Source organism: Pleurodeles waltl, chromosome 5 (genome assembly GCF_031143425.1).
Source record: "Pleurodeles waltl isolate 20211129_DDA chromosome 5, aPleWal1.hap1.20221129, whole genome shotgun sequence".
Classification (NCBI taxonomy): Eukaryota; Metazoa; Chordata; class Amphibia; order Caudata; family Salamandridae; genus Pleurodeles; species Pleurodeles waltl.
Genome location: NC_090444.1, coordinates 633,424,397 through 633,441,830, shown reverse-complemented (window position 1 = coordinate 633,441,830; position 17,434 = coordinate 633,424,397). Strand labels below are relative to the sequence as shown.

Here is a 17,434-nt window from a genome sequence, read left to right as displayed (position 1 = left end):
GTTCAATCGTCCAGCTCCCCTCACCGGTCCCCCTCTTGTCATAGCTACTCTCCTAAGGCCATATTGTCCAACCCTCTCTACCCTTCTCCTTTTACCTGTGCACCAGAGTGTTGCGTATCGTTCATATGCCCTGTATCTGCGCCCATGAGTGTGGTATGTCCCATTCCATGTCCTGAAATCCCGCCAGCATCTCCTTCCAATTCTCTAGATCCTCCAGTATTGATTCGTCCCTTCTACTACGTATTATTTGCGTCTCATCTGCTAGCACCCATTCAACAGTGTTCCTATGCCATAGCATTGTCGAGGGGGCTCTCCTCACCCAGCCGTCCAATGGCTGTGCTTCTTTTAGCAAGGACCAGTGCAAGTTGTAAGAATATCAACTGCATTTTCTTTCTCCAGGGCTGTTTTATAATACTCAAAAGGCACTGCATCAGGGCATCCTCCAACGCAATGCTTGTCACCTTCCTCAACTGTGTCGCTGCTGTCGTCCAGTATGATTGAATTCTCGTATACTGCCAGGCCAAATGTAAAAAGGAGGCTTTGTATACTCTGCATCTCGTTCAAGTTGCAGCCCTGCCCCTATACATTCTTTCTAGTTTGATGGGTGTTCAGTATATGCAGTGGACAAAATGTTTGAACTTGGCACTGCACAAAACAGTTATAAATAATGCACAAGTTGTCTGCCCCTCTTAGTCCGTCGTCTGCTCCCCCAACTCTTCCATCCAGACTTGTCGGCCTTTGGGGCTTACCTCAACCATGCCCCTGCTAAGATTTGTATAAAAGATATAAACCAGGTGTCAGCCAGAACCTGCAGTCAGTACCATCTGCAATGTCTCTGACTTTCGGGGAGTCTCTGTAAACCCTGTCCATATTTCCTGTGCCGTCCCTGCAATTTTTGCATATGGTAGGAACTGGCCATCGCAGACTTCTGCAAAAGTAATGAACCGTTCCCCGGGCTATTTGCGTTTCCATAATGTTCTACAGCGGCCCTCCCTCCAACCAACAATAGACTTATCTTTGATGATACTTAGGAACAGCGGCAATGTCCAAAAATCCACATCTCACACAAAGGGAGATCTTCTCAGCACCCTGCTAACTACCCTTTCCCAGATATCAGCTGTTTGTCATATTATATGCAGGAATTTTTCAGCTACTCTCGAGCATCTCATAATTAACTCAACTGGGGGGTGCATCCACAAGTGCCTCTCAACAGTCGCTTCTCACAGTTGTCCTCTTCCTCAGGCAAGTGCACCACGTTTTGCAGCTAAGTGGCATAGCAGTACAGCTCTGTTGGGTAACTCCATGCCACTCTCCTCTAATTCCTTCATAAGTATAGGCAGCTCTACTCATCTTCTTTCCAATCTACACTAAGGAGATCAGTAGGCTATCCAATACTTTGAAGATGTCCTGCGTAAGCATGTGCAGCAAGTTCTGGATTATGTAGAGGCATTGGAGCAGAAAGACCAATTATGCCACAGCTACCTGCCCCATTACCGAGGGCGACAGTGTGTTCCAAAATTTGTAGACCACACCAGGCCCCCCAGCATCTTTTTTTTCTTATAGCAGCCCTGTTTCTCCACTGTGCATGCAAAAATGACTTTCAGATATCTAAACATGTCCATTTTGCTTCTCAGAAGCAGCCGGGAAGGTGCATATGCTTAGCGGAGAGTTAGTAAGTTAATGTTGTCTGTGTTTCAGTGCCATGAAACACTATGGCCCTCATCACGATTCCGGCGGGCGGCGGAGGCCGCCCGCCAGAATTCCGCCCTCCATAATACCGCTCCGCGGTCAGAAGACCGCGGAGGGTATTATGAGTTTTTCCCTGGGCTGGTGGGCGGTCTCCAAAAGACCGCCCGCCAGCCCAGGGAAAAACTCCCTTCCCACGAGGATGCCGGCTCGTAATAGAGCCGGCGGAGTGGGAAGGTGCGACGGGTGCTGTTGCACCCGTCGCGTATTTCACTGTCTGCAAGGCAGACAGTGAAATACATTTTGGGGCCCCCAGGGGCCCGCGACTCCCCCTCCCGCCATCCGGTTCCCGGCGGGAGAACCGCCAGGAACTGGATGGCGGGAGGGGGAGTCGGAATCCCCAAGCCGGCGCAGCTTGGGGGCAGCGGGAAACCGGCGGGAGACCGCCGGTTTCCCTTCTCTGACCGCGGCTAATCCGCCGCGGTCAGAATGCCCCGCGGGGCACCGCCGGCCTGTCGGCGGTGCCACCGCGTCCCGCGGCCCTGGCGGACGTAATCCGCCAGGGTCGTAATGACCACCTATGTGTACTGTAGAGTTCAATAGAATATGAAAGAGTGGCTCATTGGTGCTGTAAGGAAATGTGGCCCACATATATGAAAATGTCCATTAAAAATATTGACCGAGTTGATCATTCCTTTAATTGGTATATTTTATTTTTCTGTTGGTTTATGTGGCACCAATCCTAGATGTTGCAACCCATGCTGCAAGTCACATAAGAAACACCCTAACGTCCTTTATCACAGAGAATCCCTTCACAGTTACTAAAAGTGAGAATAATTTTCAACTGAGATAGAGTTAGAGGTTGACACTGAAATCTTAATCGAAGGTGGATCCATATTTCTGACTTTTAGGGGTATAGCACAAGGGTGTCTTACTGTTATGCAATAAGTGAGCCATAAGAGCGAAGCAAAGACTTAGGGGGTCATTCTGACCCTGGCGGTCATGGACCGCCAGGGCCAACGACCGCGGGAGCACCGCCAACAGGCTGGCGGTGCTCCCATGGCATTCTGACCGCGGCGGTACAGCCGCGGTCAGATACGGAAAACCGGCGGTGTACCGCCGGTTTCCCGCTGCCCAAGGGAATCCTCCATGGCGGTGCTGAAAGCAGCGCCGCCATGGGGATTCCGACCCCCTTACCGCCAGCCTTGTTCTGGCGGTTTTGACCGCCAGAACCTGGTTGGCAGTAACGGGTGTCGTGGGGCCCCTGGGGGCCCCTGCAGTGCCCATGCCAATGGCATGGGCACTGCAGGTGTACCCTAACAGGGCCCCACCAAGATTTTCAGTGTCTGCCACGCAGACACTGAAAATCGCGACGGGTGCAACTTCACCCGTCGCACCCCTTCCACTCCGCCGGCTCCATTCGGAGCCGGCATCCTCATGGAAGGGGGTTTCCCGCTGGGCTGGCGGGCGGCCTTCTGGCGGTCGCCCGCCAGCCCAGCGGGAAACTCAGAATTACCGCGGTGGTCTTTTGACCGCGCAGCGGTATTCTGCCGGCGGGACTTTGGCGGGCGGCCTCCGCCGCCCGCCAAAGTCAGAATGACCCCCTTAATTCCTTGGTTGTTCTAAGGGTAACTTTTTGAGGAAGAAAAAAGAACCAAATACACAATGAATTCCCCAGGCCGGTATCTGGGAAGATGTCAGTCATGGAGTAAAATGCTTGCTTGCTTTCAGTGTTCTGGTTGAAGTATGATCATATGCTCCAACTCCTGTGAAGAAGCCTCCTCTTGAATCCTATTAAGATTCTTAACATAACACTCTACAAACCACTCCTGGAAATGGCCAATGACATGGCCACTGATATACCTTATTTCAAGGCTTCCCTGTAAATTACAGATGGCAGCTTTTATCTAGAAAGGCAAAAATGGAACAAGGTAATGATGTATTTAACTAAAAAGATCATATGAGATAGGTGACCCAATTATAGCAGGATATTTCTTTTTTTCAAGAACTTGTGCTATTTCCATATGATGTTCAAACATCCAAGTGTCTCAACAGAGAGAAAACAATGTGTGTCTAACCCCTTTACAGAAGTTGTGCTTCTGCTTGGAGTGACAACTGCAACAAGCAGCAAGGTGATGGATGGGATTCTTGAATTTATCTCAGCCATTGGCGATCACTCAGGTCGCATTCCAGTCTATTGTTTTTGCACACATGCCACTCTACATGGGAGCTCACCGTTTGCGAATCAGTACTAACCTTTCTCCTTTTGGGTACAGTCCATCCCTAACCACCTTGCAAGTCTCACTCCAGAAGGGAACACAAGAACTGGTTTATGCCAGACAGAGACCTCCTGCATGAATTCAGACTCTGCTTGGTTCTCATAACCTCACCAAAGAAATCAGCTTAAAGTTGTGCTTAGTTATGGTCGATCCCAAGAAAGCCTTCAACAGGATTGAGTTGAATTACCTTTGTAATATTCTTGGCCCTATACGTTTTGGCAATACAAGAGGGCATGCACCCGAGGCAATACTCCTGAGAAGAGCCATGGTGGTGCTTGAACACCAATTAATATCCTTTCATCAAGGAACTGCAGGTTCCCGAGTCCAACTAGAGAAGGCAGGGGGATCTGTTCAGGTCTACCTGATGATCCACAACTTGGACATCAGTGGACAACAACCAATCCTGGATGACCACGTTCAACATCTGCCAGGGTCAATGTCACAAGTACTTAAACATAGAATGGAATGGGAACCATCACAGCAGCACCATCTGTGAACAGCTGACAAGCAGAAAAGGGTATCACTAGTTGCACCCTGACACACGCACTCATACACACTGTATATGCCAACATATTTGATGTTAAAGAGAGGACTGTGAACTCTCTGGAGTATTCTGGCTACTTCCACTAGATGAACAACCATACCAGCACCTCCTCTCACAATTTCTAGTCCCCATAGCTATTCCAAAATACCCAGTCACTCCCTGCGCAGATGCCCAATCTTGACCAAACTTACACCCAGAACCTCATAGTCACATAGCCGTATCACAAGATTCAGTCACCTCACCTCAGGCTACACAGGAATTGAAGGGTGTTTAAGGATATTGGACGCAAGAGTATACTCTGTGAGGGTTGGTGGGGGGAAGTGATACTTGTAGATACTTGTAGATAATGAACAACAGCCTTTACATGAGAATCAGGCGTAGTACCTGGTTTCCTTCAGCATTTTGAATTACAAGAGGACTGTCTCGCAAACACACTTACCAGACTTGTGCCTCTGCTTTCACTAGTCAGTGGATTGATCTTCAGATAAATAGTCTCCTTTACCACCCATGGACTTCCACCAACCTGTTACTGATGCATAGCATTATGTTTTTGTCCGTTACCCTGTCACTGCATTTACACTGCCAACTCTACGTCTGTCATTGTGTATTTGTCTTCACTACCTTATGTGATCTCATGTTTTCTCTATATGCATTGTTGTGCATTGTTTCATTGAATTGTGTAAGTCCTGCTACGTTCCATTCGTAAGACATATTTCTGGCATTAAAACTGTAGTTTGTTGTATCACAGTCAATCCCTTCCTAATTCTGCCCATCTTTTCCTCTGTGGTGCCTGCATTGTGTAATTGTCAGTGTTCCCCTCCATGATAAATACTTCAATGGCTTCTTCCTCCGTGATGTGTTCCCTAAGTACATAGTACCTACTGCAAAGGAGTCGGTGGCTTTCTTGACATTGCCAGTCCATTCCGGGAGACTCTGACTTATGAATTCCTGTCAACCCCAGCACCCCTTTATCTCACCCACACCAAGAGCCAATTGCAGCACCCTGGTTCAAGGCCCCGGCATGAAAGGTGTTAAGCTTCACAGTACTCTCTGACCTTGCTTCAACTGATGTGGTGGCATGGGTAGATAGGGCAGAAATGTCTGCTATACCTTGGCATAAATTATCAGAGGGAGGGCAGTTCATATGTACAATGGCATGTGGTGGAATATGGCATTTGCAAATGGAAATCCCTTAGTGCTGTATGGCACAAAGTCAAAGCATGATGGGGATTAATACTTGTGCACCATGACTTTTCATTTCCTTCCTCACCTGTAGCTCCTTATTGTCAGTGTAGGATGTGGCAGGTTCTCAGTGGTTGTCACCATCTCTATAAGATGTGGCGACAAGCAACTACTATCTCCAGTCTTTCATCAACTGCACCCTCCAGCGTGTGCACTAAACACCAGTCATCTTGTCTGTTGTTAGAAGTGGGGTCTCTAGTTGGCAGTGGTTTGCACCCTGTCCAGGTAGGGACCCTCACTCTAGTCATGGTGAAGGAGTCACACAGCCAAGGCAACCACTTCTCACCCCCATGGTAGCTTGGCTCAAGCAGTCAGGCTTATCTCAGAGGCAATGTGTAAAGTATGTGTACAGTCACACAGTAACACAGTGAAAACACCACAAAAGTACTCCACACCAGTTTTGAAAAATAGCCAATATTTATCTGAGTAAAACAAGACTAAAACAATAAAAATCCAACATACACAAGTAAAGATATAATTTTTTTAAGGTTTTAATAAGCCTTAATCCATGGGAATCAATGGTTGTATCTTTTTAGCACAAAAAGTACCTGGGATGCATAAGAAACAAAGACGAGGCGGGCCGCAGGAGAGGTTAGGTGTCAAAAAGCAAAGCAATGCGTCGGTTTCTTAAGCTCATTTCAAACCCTTGGAGAACCTTGGAAAGCAGGAGGTAGAAAGCAAAGTCCAGTCCTTTCACTCCCAGGACAGAAGCATCGAACAGCAGGCCAGCACAACAAAGCAACAGGCAGAGTGGTCGTTCCTCCAACGACATTCAGCGCTTCTTCCTGTCAGAATGTCCTCAGTACGGAAGTGTTCTTTGTGGGGTTCAGGGTCCAGTACTTATACCCATTTCTACCTTTGAAGTAGGGAAACTTCAAAGAAAAGTCTTTGGTGTGCACAATTCCCTGCCTTTCCTGCCCTGGCCCCAGACACACCCCAGGGGGTTGGAGACTGCTTTGTGTAAGGACAGGCAGAGCCCTATTCAGTTGTCAGCCTCTCCCACCACCCTAGCCCACGAAGACCCATCAGCCCCTCCCACCACCCTAGCCCACGAAGACCCATCAGGATATGCAGGGCACACAACAGCTCCCTTTGTGTGACTGTCTGGAAGCCCAACTGTCATCCTGACCCAGACATGTATTCCACAGCCAGGCAGACGCACAGTATAGTCAAGCAAGAAAATGCCCACTTTCTAAAAGTGGCATTTTCAAACTGTTGAACAATTTGAAAAACAACTTCACCAGAAGATGAGTTCAGAGACCCCAAACTCCAAATCTCTATCTACTCCAAATGCGAAATTTAACTTAAGATATTTCAAGGCAATCCCCATGTTACCTAATGGTAGAGATAGTCCTTGGAATAGTGAAAAACAAATTTAGCAGTATTTCACTATCAGGACATGTAAAACACACAAGTACATGGCTAACCTTTTAAATGCACTGCGCCCTGCTCAGTGGCCTTCCTTGGGCCTCCGATAGGGGAGACTTACATTTAGTAAAAGGGAAGGTTTGAGCCTGGCAAGTAGGTGCACTTGCCAGGTTGAACTGGCAGTTCTAACTGCACACACGGACACTGCAGAGGCAGGTCTGAGACATGTTTGCAGGGCTACACATGTGGGTGGCACAATCAGTGCTGCAGACAGACATGTAGCATTTGTTTACAGGCCCTGGAGATACCTGGTGCACTATACTAGGGAGTTACTGGTAAATCAGATAAGCTAATCATGGCTAAACCAATCATCAATACCATTTAGACAGGGAGCACTTGCACTTTAGTACTGGACAGCAGTGGTAAAGTGCCCAGAGTTCTAATGCCAGCAAAAACAACAGGCCAGAAGCCAAAAAGACAGGGGGACAATGCCAAGAGCTGACAGGTCTAACACGTGTGAACACAATGGAGTGCATTCATAACATTTTTGTTGCTGAAGCAATGCGCATTCACAGATTCTGTGGACACAGTACTCTCCATATTGCCTCACACCTGGATGAACCCCTGCTGCAGACATTGCCATGCAGTGTTGGCCTTTGGCTATCCACGTGTAAATGAGCAGTACATGGTGATAGCAAATATTGCAAGGCCATTATAATCTCTTTCTATAATCTCCCCCAGGCTTATTTTTCATTTAAGTTCTTCCTTTTCTCAGATATACTTTATTGAAGTTTGAGAGTGATAACAACACAGTGTAATTGCTTTTTCTGTGATCCGTCCTTATTTTGTATGCATTATATGCAGTTTTCTTTGGAAGTAACACACCTTTCAGTCCTTGAATTCGAGAAAAGATTATTGTATTATTTTAGATATAACTTGTGAATGAGATAAAGAGATTACTGTTTTCGAGCTTTCGTAAAGGTTGTTCTCCTTATTGCCTGGTGAAGCTGTATCCGTATGAACTGAAGAGTGAGGATCTTATGTTTTTGAGTTCCCTCCCTTTTAACCAGTAAATAATGACTACCAACTCTCTGATGAAAGGAGACTTGTGGCAACGCTAACTTACTGCTCCATCAAAAAAGTATTTACAAACTTACCATGAAGCGAGAATCTTTTGTTAATGTTGTCATTCTTATAGCTTCTATATATTTTAGATCAGACATTCAATAGCTTGTTGATGTGGCAAAAATCAAACTTCAGTGCATTATTTATTTATTTAAAAAGAGAACGCCCTTGACAGGAAAAAGCAAAGCCTGCTCCCCATCACGGCAGACTTTCATTCATCAAAACACCACGAGTAGCGGAATTTTAATTATGCATATTTTGACCCCCAATTACATTGTTGAATTGACCCCTTTTGTAATCCTTGACCACTCACTAACCTCTTATTTTCCACCGGGGACTAGGCTAGGAGAAGTACAGGGAGTGGAAAGAAGATTTGGCTCTGAGAATCCTACTAGCTTTCTGTTCCTTCCACATCTTTCATGACCTCTTTAGGGACAACAAGAGCAGTGACGAGGAGAAAACCAGTGGTAGCACCTTCTACCTCTGGATTCCTCTAATTAATGTCCTTGCACTACAGTGGCATTCCCTGTCGCCCCTACCTTTCTCCCTCGTGACCCTTTTAATGGTCTCGCTTTTCAGCACAGCTGGTCGCCACACATATGTGAGCATCACTAGAGAGGGGCTATGGCACAGCCAACAGGTTGAGAGCCCGGATTGCGTGTTTTGATTGGGCAGAAACTGTGTGGTTCCACACAAAAAAGTGCTTGCCCTGCACTCATCTGAGATCATTTTATTTATCCATCTGCCTAATCTAGAACTTTCAGAGGGGACACACAATGGAATGCTATTAAAGAGTCTTAGATAGTTAGATAATGTGTTGTTTTTCTTTGGCAGCAATAAGGGTGGAATGAGGATAGTCATTAACTTACATGGAGTTTCAGATCTGGCTTGACCTTTAACTTACACCACTATTACTCTACAGTTCTTTACTTCACCACAAATATCTATCTATTCCCATGCTTTTTTACTTGTAATGCATCATGTTACTATACAACATACTTGTTTCCATTTTCATGTGGTCAGGTAGGGGATGTGCTTACTTTGAAAGTTGGCAGCGACCTGAGCCTACAGCCCACCAGCCACCACAGCTGGTCTTGTTTAAGCACTATTTTTCATTGAAAACTCGGTGCATAGGCACAAGCGAGGGCCCATAGCAAATAAGAAGAAGGAGTTCCAAAAGGGCCTAACGATGACAGGCCACTGAGGTGAGCCACCAGTTTTAAAGCAAAAAGTCTTCTGCAGGGAACTTGAAAACAGAAAAAAAGACATGGATAGGATGTACTTAGTTTTTTTCTGAGTGGAGTACAGGTTGTTGTTTTCTGCGATATTACACTCCTCTGAAAATGCATGATCTGTCTCAGGCAATGGGTTTGACGAGCATGGAGGGGCAGTGCTGTGCACGCCCCTCAGTGCACACCTGTGTTTGGCCGGCCGTCTCGGGCCAGCCGAACACACATGCGCACTAAGCTCTCTCCAACCCAGCACTGTTGCCTGGTTGGAGAAAGCAGGCCCTGGTTCCCAGTCTGCCTGGCAATGCGAAGCCAGGGTGTTCTGGCCAATCCTAACGCTGCTTTCATGCTGCCAGCAGCATTAGGATTGTTCACAGGGCATGCTGGGAGCCTGTGCCTCCAAGTGGAGCCAGAAGAATTGCGCAGCAGCAGAGAGTCAAGTAAGTTTTTTTTATTTTTAAATTTAATGTTTTTCTTTGTTTGTCCCCCCATGCGCCGTGCCGCCCCGCCCCTTTACTGCGCTGCTTGCCACGACTGGCCCCTAAACTAAAGATAAAGGGGTTACAGACAGGCGATTAGGCTGGGAGGGTCTCTTGCCCTGAGATAGTTTATACATACTGTCAGTCCGCACCCCGCCTACCAATCCCAGTCACTGGTTACTTTAGTCATGAGTCCAAACCCAAGCACACTCCAGACTACACTGATTGGCAGATCTGGGAACCTGGACTAGAATGCCATACTGCTCAACTCGCACCCAGAAAACGCCCAGGATTGAACCGAGTGGCCAATTAGTTTTATGTAATAACCTGTTATCTTGTACACTATACTTAACTGCTGCATGACTTTATTGCTTCTACTGTATACTTGAGTGGAAATATACTTGAACCTATGTATAAGCCGAATACATAATTAACAAAATAAATCACGTGCATCTCTGAAGAATACAAAAATCACATCTATCCCTAGCAGTAATCACCCCTTTTGTTTTCCTTTTAGTTCCGGCTGTCTACGATGCAACACTCAATTTTAGAAATAATGAAAATCCAACATTACTTGGAGTCTTAAATGGAAAGAAATACCATGCAGACCTTTATGTGAGGTAGGGTGTTCCGCATTATAATTACATTTGTTTCTATCAGAAAAAATGCATTTATGTGCTATCATATATACTATGGACTTTGGGGTCACTGGAAGTGTGCGACACTGGAGGAGCAAGTTATGAAGCAGGGTTGACTAAATTGTTCGACAAGAAAAAGGAAATTATGCAGCATAATGCTGCACATTCTGTGGCATTAATATATTGCTGTTTTAACTGTTTAAAACAGTGGTTCTCAACCTTTTGACTTCCGTGGACCCCGCTTTTATCATTACTGGAGCTTGGGGGATCCCCAACAGAGTCCTTACTATAAGCCAGGGACCCCAGCCTAAACATTGCTAATGATTCGAACCGCAGAACAATACACAGTAAATACAGAAACAAGCATTCATCAAACACATACCCAAATGATAACCCGTTGTATTTAATTTGCAAACAAATACAATAAAAAATATCCTATTCTTTTTAATTTTAATAGGAAGGTTGGAGCTTTTCTAAATTCAATTGAGGCCACACATTGTGCATACTGTATACTGTTTTATGCGCCTGCACTGCTCCCACAAATCAATGTGAGGATACTAATTCAGTTTTTAGTCTCCAATTTCAAATTCCTTGACATTTACAGTACATTTTAAAAATGTCGATTGTACATTTAGCCACTTTATTTATATACACTTTATTAATCTGTTAATATTTATTTTTCTAAGAAGTCGCAGACGCCCTGAGGAGGCTTTGCAGACCCCCAGGGGTCCTCGTACACAGGTTGGGAAAACATATATTTAAAAAAAACATAGGTTTAAAACATATTAATACTCTTGAGCAGAGGGTGTATCTCCTTATTACCAGTTTAATTTCGGATAGCAATTAGCAACCAAAGGTGACCAGTTAAGCTTTGTAATGGACCTGTCATCACATGTGTCACTTTTTTGTAACTTTTGATCGTTTTGAAGAAGCAGCAAAATGTTTTTTGTTGAAACAGTCGGTGGCTGTGTGGCACGTGTGGTAAGTCCAAAACTATGTGGAAAGTAGCATAGCTGCAGAATCGCATAATTCCAGTGCCCCGTCCTACAGACTAAGGGGGTCATTCTGACCCTGGTGGTCCATGACCGCCAGGGCCAACGACCGCGGGAGCACCGCCAACAGGCTGGCGGTGCTCCCATGGGCATTCTGACTGCGGCGGTACAGCCGCGGTCAGAAACAGAAAACCGGCGGTGTCCCGCCGGTTTCCCGCTGCCCTGGGGAATCCTCCATGGCGGCGCTGCAGGCAGCGCCGCCATGGGGATTCCGACCCCCTTACCGCCAGCCTGGCTCTGGCGGTCTTGCCCGCCAGAACCTGGCTGGCGGTAACGGGTGTCTGGGGGCCCCTGCAGTGCCCATGCCACTGGCATGGGCACTGCAGGGGCCCCCTAACAGGGCCCCACCAAGATTTTCAGTGTCTGCCAAGCAGACACTGAAAATCGCGACAGGTGCAACTGCACCCGTTGCACCCCTTCCACTCCGCCGGCTCCATTCGGAGCCGGCATCCTCATGGAAGGGGGTTTCCCGCTGGGCTGGCGGGCGGCCTTCTGGCGGTCGCCCGCCAGCCCAGCGGGAAACTCAGAATAACCGCAGCGGTCTTTTGACCGCGCAGCGGTATTCTGGCGGTTCCCGCTTGGCGGGCGGCTCCTGCCGCCCGTCAGGCTCAGAATGACCCCCTAAGTGTATTAGAGTAGTAGTTGCAACAAACATTATCTAGCTATTACACCTTTAAGTTTAAAATTTAACACTGTTTGTGTGAGTTTAACTCCTTGGGTGCCATAGACGTAATGGTTACGTCCGTGGCTGCAGACCTGAGGCGCCACAAATGTAACCATTACGTCCTACTAGTGGCCCTCGGGGGAAGCGCTAGCTCTCCCCCCGAGGGCCTTGCCCCCAACCCCCCCATGGCAGGGCTGGAAGGAGAATCGCTTCCCCTTCGACTCCTGACCCCTGACACCCCCTGTGATGTCTGTTGACGTCAGCGAGCAATTCATCAGAGGCTGCCCCACCGCGCTGCATTTCTCTTCCGATCATGTGATGGGGGCATGAGAGGCTTCAAAAGGAAGGAAAAAATGTCCTTCCCTTTGAAGTCTTTCAGAGCATTTCACCAGCCGGATCGTGAAGGGATCTAGCTGCTGAAATGCCCGCTAGACACCAGGGATAATTTTTAGAAGGGATATTGGCATAAGGAGAGCGACCCCTTGGGCAAGGGTCGCTCCCCAGGGGGGCAATTATTTTCAAAGCCTTTTCATTTTTTTTTTTTTTAGAGGTGGGGAGCGACCCCTTCGGCAAGGTTCTCTCCTCTAGGGGAAAAATTATGTTTGGGGGCAGAAAAGCCTATTTTTCTTAGGTCAATCTGCCCCCAAGGGGGGCACAAACCACTAGACACCAGGGAGGTTTTTTTTAAGGTCAATTTCACGCTAGTGGAGGGACCCCATAGACAAGGGTCGCTCCCCTGGGAGGCAAATTGTATTTCGGCCATTTCTGCCCCCCTTGGGGGCAGATCGGCCTATTTTTATTAGGCCAATCTGCCCTCAAAGGGGGGCAGAAACCAATAGACACCAGAGATTTGTATTTTGTTGCGTCAATTTTACACAAGGGGAGCAACCCCTTAAGCAAGGGTCATTCCCCTGGGTGGGGGGGGGGGCAAATTTATTTTAGGCCATTTCTGCCCCCGTGGGGGGGGGGGGGCAGAAACCACTTAGGCACCAGGGATTGGTGTGTGTTGTTTGGCGGGCAGCCCCTTGGGCAAGGGTCGCTCCCCATGGGGGGACATTACTATTGGCCATATCTGCCCCTATTGGGGGCAGATTGGCCTATTTTTGGAAGGCCCATCTGCCCCCTAGGGGGGCAGAAAGCCCACCAGAGACCAAGGAAGATTTTGTTTTCAAAATAAGAGGGTGGGGTATGGCCATACCCCCACTCCAAATAAATGGGGCCAAAGTTGTTCTGTCCCCGATCCACACCCCGGGAAGGGCAGAAAGTCTGCTAGATGCCAGGGAATTAAAATAAAACAAAAAATAGTGTGGTGGTGGCTACCAACAAGTATGGGCATGGTTATGCCCCCACCCCAACTGAAGGGGGTAACAGTCTTTCAGCTCTCCCCCCCGCACACTAAAACATCTTATCCCATGGCAAGCAAAAGGATATTTGATTATTTCGGGTTTTGGTTTTACATTTGGGCCAAGAGAGCTTGGCTAACTCTGAAAATCATCCCACTTGGAATGGTGAGGGCTGCACTTTTTGGACTTTGGGTCGCTGCCATGTGGAAAAATCCACAAGACCTAGACACATCTGAAAACTAAACATCTGGGTGAGTCCAGGGTGGTGTGCTTCACATACACCCCGCACAATTTTCTTATCCACAATGCTCTGCAAACAACCAACTTTGCTGGAAATCACACATTTTTTTACACATTTTTGTGATGGAACCTCCGGAATCTGCAGGAATCCACAAATTTCCTACCACCCAGCATTGTCTCATCTATACAGATGAAAATTCTGCCCCACTTGTCAGCCTAAAAATGTTTTTTTTTCAGACTGCCCTTTTGGACCCGCTTTGGTTCCCCCTCAATTTTGACATGTTTTTGGCTCTTCCCTGTCACAGGCACTTGGCCCACCTACACAAGTGAGGTATCATTTTTACCCGGAGACAGAGGGGAACGTTGGGTGGTAGGTTTCCCGGTGTGGTGATCCCACACAGAAATGTGGGAAAAATGTGATTTATTTTTTAGCTAAATTTGAGGTTTGCTGAGGATTCTGGGTAACAAAACATTGGGGGATCTACGCAAGTCACACCTTCCTGGATTCCCTAGGGTGTCTAGTTTTCAGAAAGGTTTGGTTTTGGTAGGTTTCCCTATATGGCTGCCGAGCCCAGAACCAAAAACGCAGGTTCCCCCCCCCCCCCCCTGCAAAAAGAGGTAGTTTAGTATTTGATAATTTTGATGTGTCCACATAGTGTTTTAGGGCATTTCCTTTCGCGGGCACTAGGCCTACCCACACAAGTGAGGTACCATTTTTATCGGGAGGCTCTGGGAACGCTGGGTGGAAGGAAATGTGTGGCTCCTCTCAGATTCCAGAGCTTTCTGTCACCGAAATGTGAGAAAAAGTGTTTTTTGGGCCAAATTTTGAGGTTTGCAAAAGATTCTGCATAACAGAACCTGTTGAGAGCCCCACAAGTCACCCCATCTTGGATTCCCCTAGGTGTCTAGTTTTCAAAAATGTGATGTGTCCACATTGTGTTTTGGGGCATTCCCTGTCACGGGTGCTAGGCCTACCCACACAAGGAATTCAGAGATGTGCAAATAACCACTGCTTCTCAACACCTTATCTTGTGCCCATTTTGGCAATACAAAGGTTTTCTTGATACCTATTTTTCACTCTTTATATTTCAGCAAATGAATTGCTGTATACCCGGTATAGAATGAAAACCCATTACAAGGTGCAGCTCATTTATTGGCTCTGGGTACCTAGGGTTCTCGATGAACCTACAAGCCCTATATATCCCCACAACCAGAAGAGTCCAGCAGACGTAACGGTATATTGCTTTAAAAAATCTGACATTGCAGGGAAAAGTTCTGGAGTAAAACTTGGGAAAAATGGCTGTTTTTTCACCTCAATTTCAATATATATTTGTTTTTAATTTCAGGTGTTATTTTATGTAGAAAAACCTTGTAGGATCTACACAAAGTACCCCTTGCTATCTGGGATGCAGCATTGGTTTCACACCAATTTCTGTCACTAACTGAAAGGAGGCTGAAAGCACCAAAAATAATAAAAATGGGGTATGTCCTTGTAAAATGCCAAAATTGTGTTGAAAAATTGGGTTTTCTGATTAAATTCTGCCTGTTCCTGAAAGCTGGGAAGCTGGTGATTTTAGCACCGCAAACCCTTTGTTGATGCCATTTTCAGGGGAAAAACCACAAGCCTTCTTCTTCAGCCCTTTTTCCCTTTTTTTTTTTTCAAACAAAATGTTTGCTGTATTTTGGCTTTTTTTTTTTTGGGCCTCCTTCAGGAGAACCCACAAACTCTGGGTACCTCTAGAATCCCTAGAATGTTGGGGGAAAAGGACGCAAATTTGGCGTGGATAGCTTATGTGGACAAAAAGTTATGAGGGCCTAAGCGCGAACTGCTCCAAATAACCAGGCCTGGCACCTGAGGGGGGAAAGGTCTGGCAGCAAAGGGGTTAAAAATTCCAGCATGCCGATTACTTTTAGTTGAAAAGCCAGAACTGGGTGAACATGTTACCCATGACACAGGGCCAGATTGACATATGATAATGTGATCAATTTAAATACAACGTTGAACATCAGTTGAAGCATAGCAGGCATAAGACTGAGATCCTTTTGGTGGGCATTGGCCAACCCTACTGGTCTCCTCCCTTTCTGGCCTTACCACCCGGAGTGTTCTTTCACCTGATCTGCTCCCTCAGTTAATAACTTTGTGTCACTTCTGACCCAAGTGTTGGTCACAGTACTCATGTGCTTAAGGTTTGGGCTGCAGGCTTTCTGTTGCTAAACGTTTTGTACATGACACTTCCAAGCCTGCTACCAGCTACGCATCTCACAGTTGTGGGACCCTGGGTTCCAACCTAGATTTTTCTTTCTAAATGGGTCCTTCTACAAAGACTATCAAGACCACGAACAAACTTCAAAAAATTCCAAATGTAGACTTTAGAATGTGGTATGGCCTTCTGCATTTACACCTTGTATTGGCAACTCAGCAGGCATTACATAGGCTGCCAGTCAAGAAAGGCAGTTTGAGGCTTCTTTGCTTGGTGCATTTGCCCTTTCAGTCATGCTACAAAATGAACTCCCACTTGTAGTTCCTAATTTGAACCGGGCTAGGTGTAGCGGGGAATTCTCTAGGGTGCTACAGCCGCCATTCTGCAATGCCCTCCCTGTGGACCTCCGCAGCCCCTCAAACAGTCCATAAGAACTTGAAGTCTTCCTCTTCTGTTAAGTCCCACAGTATATTTTCTTTTGTTGCTTTTATTACTTCTATCACCCTGAAGCCTGCAGGAGGCCGTGCACTATATAAACAAACATCCGTTTTTGTCAAAATGTCTTTGACGCCCACGAAAATAATATTTTGGCTCATAATTTAACAAAATATTTCAATTCTACATATTGGATTTAACGTAGAAAAACAAGTAAAAAAGAACATTGATTTTGGACAATTCTTTTTAAATGCCTATATAACCTGCAATCTCACTTGAAGATGTTTGGCTGGCTTGCTATGTTTTACGCCATAAAATCTTATTCTGATAAATTGAAAAGCAGTACTCAGTCTCTGTTTTGTCTTCATTTCTTCAAAGTTGTGCCTGTAAGCCCCACTAAAATTCATTTTGCGAACAGTATTTAACAGTTTTATAGAATAATTGTAAAACAAATATGTTATTTTGGGGGTCTCATTTACATTTTGTGATGTGAAGATGATGTGAGATGTTACTGTATGAGGAAACTATTGCTTTTTAATGTGCTGATGTGTTTTACAACGTACTTTACAAAATATTATAATAAAGTATGTGCAAAATGATTTCGAAATACCTGTATTAATTTTCTGCATAAGTAAACATTTACATGAAACTATTGGCCTGCACTAATATGTACATTGCTTAAATAGAAAAACAGTATGCTTGCTATGAAATAGTGTTCTTGCTGTGAATTGAAAACTGAAACTGAAATGAAAAGTACAGTTTGCATTTTTTTAAAGAGGGGAGATGTTTTAAAATTTTAGACCTGATTAAGAGTCAGGTGGAGCGGTTTCCAATTGGTGCTGCCTGATACGACTGATCTGCCGTTCCAGAATCTGGCTTTCCTGGGTGCGAGAACATCACAGCCGATTT

General features: G+C 46.1%; 1 protein-coding gene across 3 annotated transcripts in view; it reads left to right on the top strand.

The window, feature by feature from the left end:
* The window catches only part of AGPAT4 (1-acylglycerol-3-phosphate O-acyltransferase 4), a 332,031-nt gene that overhangs the window by 266,117 nt on the left and 48,480 nt on the right, over positions 1-17,434 (top strand). For all 3 annotated transcript variants that reach the window (XM_069234500.1, XM_069234498.1, XM_069234501.1), the window contains one exon: positions 10,470-10,572. In XM_069234500.1, the coding sequence (XP_069090601.1) occupies positions 10,470-10,572 (103 nt within the window). The remainder of the gene's footprint in view (positions 1-10,469; positions 10,573-17,434) is intronic.